This window comes from Cupressus sempervirens, chromosome 9 (assembly GCF_028749045.1).
Source record: "Cupressus sempervirens isolate cs-2001-9-10 chromosome 9, ASM2874904v1, whole genome shotgun sequence".
Lineage (NCBI taxonomy): Eukaryota > Viridiplantae > Streptophyta > Pinopsida > Cupressales > Cupressaceae > Cupressus > Cupressus sempervirens.
The window spans coordinates 29,477,134-29,490,028 of NC_143126.1; the positions used below are offsets into that span (position 1 = coordinate 29,477,134).

Genomic DNA, 12,895 nt, shown 5'->3' on the forward strand with positions numbered 1-12,895 from the left:
TTGTATCTCTCTTTTCAACTCTTAAGAGTTGCTTTGTAATTCTTAATTAGTTTATTTACTTCCTAATTTATTTATTTTTGTTTGGAGGTCTAGAACCTCTTTGACTAAGAGTCAAAGGTTGAGGGATATTCATTCAACTAAAATCCATCTGGGCATGATCCATGTCCCATCCCTTATAGTGTTGGAGCATTTGCATTCACCAAAACTTGATCTCTTATAGACTCGTTCGAAACTTCATCAACATACCAAAAACTCATTAACATTTTTTTTCTAACTTAATAAATATTACTTATATAATCTATTTTATTCAATATATTACCTAAAACTACACTATTATAACATCCCAATCAATCTATTTTATTCAATATATTACCAAAACTACACTTTTATAACATCCCAATCAAGAGTGATTGAAAATGTGTGAAAAGGGCATGGATATTCAATATGATAAATTGAGATTCATTTACATTATTTTTTGTCACCACATTTTTTTATAAGGAAAAAAGTTATTACAGAAAAAATTTAATTTTTTTTTTTTTAAATCAAGATTTTAGCACTTCCTATATTATAATTGTAAGAACACCCCCAATGACGTGGACTTTAAAAAGTTACTGTTGTGCCTATCCTAGTCACAACGTTTTCCCTTTCCTTGGTGCTTAAGTGTTCCAGTGTGAATCACTACTCATGATATATGGGTCAATGAGTTTGACTCAAAAACTACACAGTTGAATCCTAATAACAATATCACAATTTGACTTGTTGTGGAAAATATCTCATACTTATCAATTGATGAGCTTAAGGGGCTTTCTAATGAATGGTTCATAAGGCACTACACTTGGTGAAGGTTTTGCCAATGAGGTTGCAAGCACATTGGGCTTGACCATGAAGGGAACTCTAAAGTTAAGTACACTCAAGTTGGAGTAGTACTAGGATGGGTGAGCTCTCGAGAAGTCTCGGTGCTTCACCTCTGTGAACATCACCAAGATCCAATGAGTGCTAAGTGTTCTATTTATTCTCATGAGAGATGGATTTATGTGTGAATCACTACTCATGGTATATGGGTCAATGAGTTTGACTCAAAAACTACACAGTTAAATCCTGATAGCAATATCACAATTTGACTTGCTATGGAAAATATCTCCTACTTATCAATTGATGAGCTTACGAGGCTTTCTAATGAATGGTTCATAAGGCACAACACTTGGTGAAGGTTTTGCCAATGGGGTTGCAAGTAGAGTGGGCTTAACCATGGAGAGAACTTTGAAGTTAAGCACGCTTGAGTTGCAGTAGTACTGGGATGGGTGAGCTCCCGAGAAGGCCTAGTGCTTCACCTCTGTGAGCATCACCAAGATCCAATGAGTGCTAAGTGTTCCGTTTATTCTCATGAGAGATGGGTTCATGTGTAAATCACTACTCGTGATATATGGGTCGATGAGTTTGACTCAAAAACTACACAGTTAAATCCTGATAGCAATATCACAATTATTAATTAGTTTGCTCATTTCCTAACTTAATTTTTTTGTTTGGAGATTTAGAACTACTTTGACTAAAAGTCCAAGGTTGAAGGATATTCATTTGACTAAAAGACATTAGGGCATGATCCATGTCCCACCCTGCATGATCCATGTTCCACCCCTTGTTGTATTGGAACATTTGCACTCACCAAAACTTGATATCTAATAGACAATTCAAAACTTCATCAATAAACAAAAAGCCCATTGACATTTCTTTAATAACTTAATAAATATTACTTATATATTCTATTTTATTCAATAAATTACCCAAACCTACACTTTTATAACATTCCAATCAAGATAGGCTGAAAACGTGTGAAAAGGACAGGATATTCAGTTACATAAAGTTTTCGTCGCCTCATTTGTGTAAGGAAAGATATTATTCGGGAAAAAGATTTAAAATTTCAACACTTCCCAAATTGTAATTGGGAGAACACCACAATGACGTGGACTGAAAAAAGTTACCGTTGCACAAATCATGCTCACAACGTTTTCCCTTTCCTCGGTACTTGGCAGCAGGTCTCGGGTTCGACTTTCATGAGTCCACTCAGAAAATTTGCACTCTCCCGAAAAACTGGAACTGTCTTCGTAACCAGATGCGTAAAATTCGAGATGGTGAGTCGCATATGCAGAAATTACAAGGCCTCGTAGTTGATTAGTATTTAGCACGGAAATTTGCGGCGTTATATCCGCCTGTTGTCACATGCGTGACCACATGACAGGGCTCAGGTTAATGTTTTTCTATTCTTTGTTTCCTCCAAATCCTTTTACACAATGTTTCATGTTTCTGAGTAAAGAGAAGAAAATCCTGGAGCAAAATAGCATTCGAAGGGAGTTAAGACGGGACTGTGAAAATACATGGAACGATTAAAGATTAGGACAAGTTTTTCAAATAACATGGATTAGAGGTGTTTTAATACTACTGAACCCGGGATTCAGGTATATTTGTGATTTTTTTTTGTCAATTGATCTCACCTTAGTGTTGTAGACACTGAAATTTGTGACGTTTTACATAACTATCTCTCAAATGAGTGAAGTAGGCAGTGCAATTATATTTTTTCCATCAGTTTAATTCACATTAGTGAAATAGAGAGTCAATGTGAGTTAAAATGTGTCTGCGAGTACGTGGAGAACTGGAATTTTGCCTCAAAGCCTAAAGTTACGTCTTATTTTGTTAAAGAAATGGCTTAGGTGGATATACGACTGCATTGGGATTGAAGGGCATGATATCAGCTGTAAGATGTCCTATCGTGTTAGAAAAAAGAAGATGAGAAGCGGAACTTGCTCATTCAGTGGTTTTTCCATTCGGTAAGCAGATATACATGTTTATTGTAGATTATAAAGCAAGAGTTTGTTATATTTTCCAGGTTTTACTTGTACAGTATTATTGCTGATTAGTGAAATAGACAAATAGCCCTGGGATATTTTTATTTGGGAGATTTTATTTTCAGACGTGAGTAGTTTACATTCTTGAATTTAAGCGGTTGGGTTTTCAAATTTAGGACCTCCTATAGCAGCCAGGGTGCTTGACGAGAACTATTTGAGCCCCTCAATGGTTTAAAATGTACACTGTTTTTAACATCTTCCATTTAGCCACGTTTCTAATACAAAGACTTCTTACTTGTTACTGGGATACACTAAGTTACTTGCCCGTTTATGTTCCCAAGTCTAGGTTTCTAACATCTATCCTCAAGCTACACTTTTGCGCTTGGAGTTCTAAATTTTTCTGGAGCAGTTAATGTTGGTATCTAAAATTTGCCATTTGCTTCTGGAATACTGTACCATTGAGTTACACATCGTTTTATGATACAAAGCGTGGATTGCTTCTAACAAATGTCATTTGTCTTGTGTGATACTTTTAAAGAATTCATAAAATATTCCCTTTTGTTTGAATGGAGGGGTGCAATGCCAAATGTGCCAGGGTTTTAAAATTATGCTTTTTATTCTGTTAGATGGAAGAGTTCATTGTGAAGTACATCACCAAGTACGAGCTGCCTCTGAGCATGGCAGACGTTTGAAACTTGGTTACTTTCATGGAAGAAATCCTGTTTCAAATTTCAATCACTAGAGCACAGTCTGACCAACAGGAAATACCATAACTGTAACATCCTATCCCAATCACTAGACCACAGTTTGACCAAATTTTCAGTCTAAAGGATAGAGTATTTACTGATATCTTCTGGATATTCCATAAAACTTGTGCCACTTTTTACATTAATTTCTAATCCTTACCAACTATAAATAGAAAATATAGCCCGTATAGTCAAAACTGACCTGTACACTAGTATTTGGGTATGAAAACTCCTTGTTAAGTGCATAACCCAGTACGAGCTGCCTCTAAGTATGGCAGACCTTTGAAACTTGGTTACCTTCATGGAAGAAATCCTGTTCCAAATTTCAATCACTAGAGCAGAGTCTGATCAACAGGAAATACCATAACTGTAACATCCTGTCCCAATCACTAGACCACAGTTTGACCAAATTTCTGTCTAAAGGAGAGAATAATTACCGATATCAATATTCTGGATAATGCATAAAACTTGTGCCACTTTTTACCTTAATTTCTAATCCTTACCAACTATAAATAGAAAATATAGCTCGTATAGTCAAAACTGACTGGTACCCTAGTTTTGTGGTATGAATAGCATTTTTGACCCAGCTACTTTCGTATCAATATTTTGAATGCTGAATTTAAATACTAGCACAAAATACTTAGCATAGATTAGGTATGTGTTGATAAGTACGTACTAAATATTTGAGGCGTGAAGCCATATATTGATAAGTAGGAGATAATTTCCACAGCAAGTCAAATTGTGATATTGATATTAGGATTTAACTTTGTGATTTTGAGTCAAACTCATTGACCCATGTTTCATGAGTAGTGATTCAACATGAATCCAACTCTCATGAGAATAAATGGAACACTTAGCACTCATTGGATCTAGGTAATGCTCGCAGGGCTGAAGCACCGGGACTTCCTGGGAGGACTTCATTGGATTCATGTTGAATCACTACTCATGAAACATGGGTCAATGAGTTTGACTCAAAATCACACAGTTAAATCCTAATAGCAATATCACAAGCCATATATTGTCATAATCTTGCTGTGGTGAGATTACCACCTTGTGTCTTTGGATAAACCTTGACGTCTGTCCAATTCACGCTAAAGTGGATCTGTAGCAGTAAAAAAAATTTGCAGCATGATAGCAGAAGTCTAGAGACCATTCACTTGTAGTACCTGATTTCTTCGGCTTGCAGTTATCTTTTTGAAAATTTTACTCTTTCAAATTAAAACAAGAGTTGCATAGCTAGAAAATTGTCACTGTTTGCCACACATACACTAACTAAATGACCAACTTGGTGGGATGCTAAATGTGCTTCCTGCCACAACAGGGGTAAAGTAAAATTTGATCTTTGCCTAGCCATTATTAGGATGTTAAAATGCTGATGTATCATGCATTCGACAACCTTATTAGTATACAATTCCCTGTTGGGTTTGATTGTATGACTTAGTACTGATGTATAATGAGTCAAACTCTACCACTTCATATCATAGAAACAGCATGTAATTTTAATCCAATCTTGGGCTTTCCTGCACTCTTATTATTGTTTTAAATAAAATATATTTTAAGGATTTAGTTTAGCCAGCTTGCGGGATTTGTATAGTGATATTCTCTTAAGGGGATTTGTATTGTGATGTAGCTCAGATGTACATGATGAACAATTTGTCTCAATTAATCAGGGGAAAAAAATTAATAAATTCCATTAACAAGATTGGGCAGAAAAGATTGACAAATTCGCATGTTAAACAATTTTAATTAAGTTTTTCTTCTTTCTTGATGTCCATTCAATAATCTTGTACGAATTAACATTTACACCTTTCTCATTCCCGTTAACCTAGTAATGGATAGCAGTAGAAACTGATGTATAATTATAACTTACTGAAAATATTATTCCGTATCTTATTGATAAAGGTGCAATCCCCTTTGCTCAGAATCTGTTCACATATGCTTTCTCAGCTAATTTTATCACAATCTGTAATTTTTATATGAGTTTGTTTTGTTGATTTACCTCCTTGGGGTGACCTTGCGTGTTTTTATCCTTGTGCACTATACTCTTCCTACTTTCCTAAACTATTTCGTAGTGGAAATTAATGGTAACTTCTTATTCGTTTTTAAACTAATATATTCTTTCTATTGATACAAAAGTTGATTGGGCTAATTAACTGAACAGTGTATGTTTATACTCCATTGTTCCCATTTATACAAGGAATGATCAGGCATGGCAGTGAAACCATCTGAAAGTGTATAGGAACTGTAATGAATGAAGTTACTGCTATGGAGTCCTAATGCTTTAAGCTTTGTATTTTCAGCCGTTATGTAGCGGAAGTTCGGGAAAGAGATGTTGAAAAATGCTGGCCATTTCATCCACACCTTTCCAAAAGTAGACTGGGGCAAGGAACATCAACTCAACTTCCGTCACATGAAGAGAATGTTATTCAACTTCAGGAGAAATCTGAGCAACAAATGCATATCTCAAAGGACAATATAGTTGGCCATGGTCCGGTCAACATTAAGTGTAAAATAGAAGTTGTAGTACCATATATTGTTAATAATCAAAACCCTGACGGGCTGGAAAACAATTCAACATTTCATCCAAGGGAAGGTGGAACATATGAAAGGAGAGAAGAAGACGGTACAAATGAAAAGTGGGCTTGCCATTTATTGGAGGGTGTGAAATCAGAGGAAATTGTTTCAGAAAATAACGTTAATAAGTCAACTTCTGAGCTGGAGCCCAAGTTACCATGTTTTTTAAGGCAAGATGAAACAAAGGAAATTTGGGCAGAAAATAAAACAAATGAGAATAGGGCAAAAGGGGATACAGATGAAGAGGTACCAGAAGAAACAAATGAAAAACATGCAGCATACCACTCATCACAGGACATTAAATTGGGTGCTTTTTATCCAAAAAAATGTGTAAGTGAGAAAAAGTTTGACCAGAAATCCAAGTCACACTGTCTTTTAAGGGATAAAACAAAGAAAAAGGAGGCAGAAGGGAAACCAAACAAAGGGGTGGCAGAAGAATCAGACGAAAAGTGGACAAAACACCATATATCAGGGGACAGAAAATCAGAGGAGATTCTTTCAGAAAAGAACATGAATAAGAAGAACCCTGAAGTGGAAGCTAAGTCACCATGCCTATCGAGAAGCATAAAGTCAAAGGAAATCCTTTCAGAAAATAAGGTAAGTTACTAAATAATTAAAACTCCATACTAAATAGGCCAAAAATCTAGGCTAACCCTGGTATGATTTATTTAAGAATTGGAACTGAGCATGATTGCCCTTTGGATTTCTCCAGGGCACATTTTTTGTGCATGGATCCATTTAGAATCGTTCATGAAAGTATTGTTTATTCTAGTTATGTTGAGACAATTCTGGGGCAATTTCAGTGGTGGACAACAATTTCAATGCATTTTGTTTGACTTTTGACCATCAAAATTGCACTCTAAACCCTAAACTGATTATTATTTTCACTAGTATTTTGTTCAACATGTCAAAGGGAAAAAAAAGAACTCTCCATTTTGTTTGATAAAATAAGTGCCACTAATCTCCTCCAGTTATGCAATGATTTCACTTTTTGAGGAGTTAGACAGACAACATAATTTTCCTATGGATGGTGTTGAGGTTAACTGTGGTCTTTCTGATCTACCTATATCATATAATGTCAATGATGATGATATTGGTCTTGATGATGACCCATATGATGCTGATATTACTTTTTTTAATCTTTTTGTTTCTACTTTTTTATGAGGAGAATTGAGAATCACATGCTATATACTGTTACCCACTATAACTAATCAGCAAGCAGCCTTCCCCTAACCTGCAGTTTGGCTGGAGTTTGAACATACAACAAATATTTGTATCTTTCAACAACTTACAAATAAATGTATGCACCGAGTTTACCCATATGATGCCTAATTTGTGATTATATTATTTAAATATTGAACTATAAATATCTATCATAACATTCAAGTTTGATAAATCGATACTGAACTAGTATAATGTGTCTCAATTTTGTAATATTTATGACAGATGCATATTGTATTATATTCTGAACTTGATCGCTGACATTAGGCTGCAAGCATGTATAGATTTATAGTTTTTGTACTATGTTACCTCGAGTTTCTGGGACTGGGAGACAGGGAAATGGGTTTCCAGGATGCTTTTTTGCAAGAGCAGGGGATGGCAGGGGACGGCTATATATATATATATATATATATATGAATGGAAATCTGAAATTTCAAATATACTAATGAATTTCAGAATTACATGATATTGTAGCATTTATCATAGCAACATAACAGCATTTATAATCATTAATCTAAAGACTGAAATCATTGAATTAATGATCAATGTTATTCATCAAATCATCATAGAACATAGCATCAAATGAACCAAATCAAAACATCATAGAATAAGAACATAGGATGGCATCAAATGAATCGAGAGTTCAAATTTCAATTTCATACACTCATAGATATAATCCTTTGAAAAAAGGAAAAGTATCACAGATTCATATCATATATCAAAATGCACAAAGGCTACAATTTTAACAAAATGAAAAGTTGGAGACTAAGGTATCAACTATCATATCATATATCAAGATTCAATTATTAAACTACACTTGAATATACAGAAAATGCATTGGGCAGATATTTTGCATATGTTTATCTCTTGTCTATGAGATTTATAGTCCTTCTTTAGCATCCGCACACATCTATTGGTTCCAGATCTTGCCTTTAGGCTAATGGGAACTCTGTAATTCTTGTGTCACCATGAAGTTTTCATTCATTTTGGAATTGTGAACTACTGGAAACAGTTCACACCTTGCTTTCTCTAACTGCCCAAAAAATATTGCAAACTCAAACACCTGTCCTCAAACTCTCCAAACTCGTTTGCAAACTCTCCAAAGCAAAGTCTTTGGAGAAACTAAGCAAATAGTCAAATGCAGACCTCTCCTCTCTAATACAGACATCTCACAATGCACCGCTGCGTACTCTCACAGTGCATAGCTGCATCAAAAGGAAAATGGAAAAATAAAATAAAATAACTGTAAAATAATGTACAGTGCTGATCTTACAACATATTTTATTATTTTGGTAATGTTTAGGGTTGACATGCCAATCTCATAACATATTTTATTATTTTGGTAACATTTAGTGTTAACATGAGATGTGGGGCCTGCAGAAGGTTAAAAAACTTAACAAACATTTATGAAACAATTGTTTTGAATCCCTTTTGCCAAGAGAAACGGAAATCTGTCCCTGAGATGGTCTAGCTGTCCCAAGGACAAACTTGAATAGGAAACTTGGTTGACCGTCCCCATGTTTCAGGGACAGTTTTCGATTTTTTTGGCCGATCAAGGATGGCTTGGAAATGTTTCCAGCCGTCCTCCCATCCCCAAAACCATTTTCATCTTTATATTTTTTTTTAAAAAATTGAATGGAAGCTATTAGAATGTTATCCATTTCCTCAAAAAAAATTTACTGTACTTGTAATTAATTAGAGTTTGGCAACTAGTAAAAAGTTAAAACCATTGAAAATTAAGTCACCGTGTATTCTAAGGGAAGATGAAACAAATCAAAGTTGCAAAAGGATGAGACAAATGAAAGGGCTTGCAGAAGATGAAACAAATGAAGATGCAGCACCATTTATTGGGAACATAAAATCAGAGAAAATGCCCTCGGAGTGTAACGTAAATAGGCACCTGGAAGTGGAAGCCAATGTCACCATACTGTATAAGGCAAGATGAAATGAATGAAAAGATCTCAGAAAATGGAAAAATAAAATGGGTAGTGAATGAAACAAGTGAAAAGAGAGCAGAGGATGAATCGAATGAATTTATACAGGGCGTAAATTCAGAGAAAATCCTTTCAGAGAATACTGTAAATTTGTATTGTGAGATGGAATGGAGGGTAGCTAAGTATAGGCTTAGGCAATTGGCTCCAGATAGAACTGTTATAGAAAGAGAAAATGCTGATTTGCAGGAAAAAAGATTCATACCTGCAATGATACATTTTGATCTGAGCAACTTGGGATGCTGAAAAGGATCAAAATTATATCAACAATGATTTTGATGGGCTTGTGCACAAATTCTGGAGGTTGAATACCTAGATAAGGTTGAGATCCTTCAACTTGCTATGACTAGGTGCTCAGTGGCAATGATTGGTATATTCCCAGTCGAATTGTAATGGTACTCCTGTATGGGGGATGCTTGCTACTTGGATTTTCGGTTCTTACTTCCACTTATTGGAAATCATTTGTATCCACAGCCCTTTGTATAAAATCTGTGGGTAGTTTACTGCAACCGGTGCAATGGTTCAGAATCTGTTTGTGAAGACTGATGTGCTTTGCTTTTTTTATTATCGATATTCAGTGTGGGAAATATATCTTGTCCTATCAAATGTGATGGACTTGTTGATGACATCCTAACTTTATATCTTCCTTCCGAAATCAAGCCTGTTTGGAGAATTTTGAATGCTGAGTAGGATTGTTGTTTCCTTGTTTTTCGTAATACTACTACGGACTTGATACGGGGGTAGGAGTTTATATTCCTTTATTTACTGTGGCATATATCCCTGATGATTGATGACCGTCCTATCTGTGTTGGCTTAATAATGTTAATCCTTGCTGTTGGGGGTTTGACTGTATCTACGTTTCCTGGTATTTGACATGGTGCTGTTGAAATACTGCTCCCAATATTGTTTCTTTACAGCTGAATCAGATGTCTATACAGGAGGATGATATGTCTCTCTAAATTGTGCGCAGTCTCTGATACTGACTTGGTATTGCTTATTAGTGTTGCTGTTTGTATGTCTGGTTCGGCTGACATAGTGAATATCAATTGTCCACTTCTATCTTACTCCTCCGCAATAGTTCTGTCTGATCTCGGAATGGTGTATAACTTGGTCTACTGTCCTGGTGATCTCTCAGATGCCCGTTCCTTCCAATCATTGTTCTCCAAAATGAATGCCTGAGCTCAAGTCTTATTTCCTCCCCATTGCCTCTCCTCTTCATATTCCCTCATATATATTTGTGTGATTGGGAAGAGTCATGACTCCTCTTGGGCAGTGACTTTAGTTCATTTAAATATGTATTTGTTATTATTTATTTTTCATATTATCATAATTTACATATTCAAATTATAATATTTATACTTTAAAATATATGATTCAATAGATATGATTATTTATTTAATATTTATTGCATCTTACCTATAATAGTTGTTTATCAACTATTTAGTTGAGTTATAGAATATAATTACTCATTTTATATATTTTAGTTAACTATTATTTTATTTATTGATAATACTAAATTATAATATATATATATATATATATTATAATTTATTCTTTTATCATATTATGGTATTAATCATATAAATGATTAATCACATTAAAACCATATGATTATATCAATCAATATAGATTATATGCTGTGATATTGCTATCAAGATTTAACCGTGTGATTTTGAGTCAAACTCATTGACCCATGTTTCATGTGTAGTGATTCAACATGATTCCATCTCTCATGAAAATAAATGGAACACTTAGCACTCATTGGATCTAGGTGATGCTCACAGGGGTGAATAGCAATATCACTTTTTATTTTTATTTCTAATAATCAATTATATTATTATTTTTTATTCATTCTATTATTAATTAATTAGTTATTAAATCTTATAAATACAGGGACATGACAGAAGTTCAGTATACAGTGAAGAAAGGCAAACATTGCATGATACAGAGGAAGAGTGTCTGGGACATGTACTGATTTTCGGCAAATTTTATTCATTCTATTATTAATTAATTTATTATTAAATCTTATAAATACAGGGACATGACAGAAGTTCAGTATACAGTGAAGAAAGGCAAACATTGCATGATACAGAGGAAGAGTGTTTGGGACATGTACTGATTTTCAGCAAAACTATATTCTTTACAACAAATCAATTCCACAATTATTAACTTCTCCACTTTGCAGATTGTGAGAGACAAACAAATACTGGCAGCGCATATTACAAAAAGTAAAAGCATAGAATAGTTACCAAAATATTCAATATTAGTAAAAGAGTGGAAAATAAGAGTTCCAAACTATTTATCCATACAAGATAGGATTGAAAACTGAAAAAAAGCGAAGGATTAATATTAGAAACGTAAAGAATAAAGAATATTCTTGATATCCGTCCTAAAGGCATAATTGACTATTATAAACAAATATAACAGTTTTACTTTAATGGTCAAAAGCTTATCACAAAACTTTACAAACTTATCAGGTTTCAAGGACTTCGAAACAATGTTTGTTGCCTAGTGTCCTCAAATGGACTACTTGAACATCACAAATCCATCTTCTTATCAAGTTTCAAGGAATTTGAAAGAATGTTTGTCACCTAGTATCAAATGGACTACTACAACATCACCAATCCATCTTCTACAAGTTGTTAAATGAAATGACAATGAAGCTCCACATGTTTGGTATGCTCATGGATTACCAAGTTTTAAAACCCATTGATTGTCACAAAACAACGGTGAAAGTCTTACTCAAGACATTTTCATATCTAAAAGCATTCTTCCCTACCATACTCCCTCAAATGTTGCTTTGACTATTCCCTAATACTTTTCTTTGTTGAGGAAAGAGCTACTTGTTGCTATTCCATGTGATTCAAAAACATTTGTAGAAGACATTTTATTTGTCATCAACAAAACCTTCTCAATCTGAATTTGTGAACCCGACCAGCCTAGGGTCTTTGCTTTTGTTGTACAAAATGTGAAAGTCAAGCATACCCTTTCACATATCTCAGCACCTACTTTGTTGCAACTCAATGTTCTACCCTTGTGTAGTGATGAAATGAGAAATGTATCTCAACCAGTGTAACGAGACTCGGACTCGGCTCGGACTCGGCAAGGGTAACTTGACTCGTGACCCGGCTCTGACTCATGACCCGGCTTGGCGGTGACTCGGCGGTGACTCGGCAAAGTGAAAAAACCTCAAAATTTTGAGATTTTTTAGGATTTAAAGAACATTCCATGCACCCATTATTGAATAAAGCATAAAGACACAATAACATCATTAAATAGAAGATAATTTGATCATAATGCACATGCCACATACTTAAAGTTAAAAACTTAAAAGTCAAACATCGATTACATATGTACAATACTACAAACTACAAAGTTACAAACTTACAAAGGTAAATTGCTAAAAGTAAATACTATATTACTCGTAATTAAAGTCAAACTAAGATAAATCCATGCAAACCATCAAAATGTATATGTATTATCATTTATGCATTATGAAATCCAACACATCAAGATTCAATAG

At 34.4% G+C, this 12,895-nt stretch overlaps 2 protein-coding genes across 2 annotated transcripts in view; one reads left to right on the plus strand and one right to left on the minus strand.

Annotated features, from left to right (window-relative positions):
* The first annotated feature begins 1,882 nt into the window (after nt 1–1,882).
* The window catches only part of LOC149537463 (uncharacterized), a 35,138-nt gene continuing 24,125 nt past the window's right edge, over nt 1,883–12,895 (plus strand). Inside the window, exons 1-3 of the mRNA XM_089798893.1 lie at nt 1,883–2,453; nt 2,695–2,822; nt 5,887–6,757. Coding sequence (XP_089655019.1) covers nt 2,755–2,822; nt 5,887–6,757 — 939 coding nt within the window. The 5' untranslated portion in view covers nt 1,883–2,453; nt 2,695–2,754. The remainder of the gene's footprint in view (nt 2,454–2,694; nt 2,823–5,886; nt 6,758–12,895) is intronic.
* Nucleotides 8,061–12,895, minus strand: part of LOC149537464 (uncharacterized) — a 30,505-nt gene continuing 25,670 nt past the window's right edge. Inside the window, exon 3 of the transcript XR_016355840.1 lies at nt 8,061–8,586. The gene's annotated coding sequence lies outside the window, so the exon portion shown is untranslated. The remainder of the gene's footprint in view (nt 8,587–12,895) is intronic.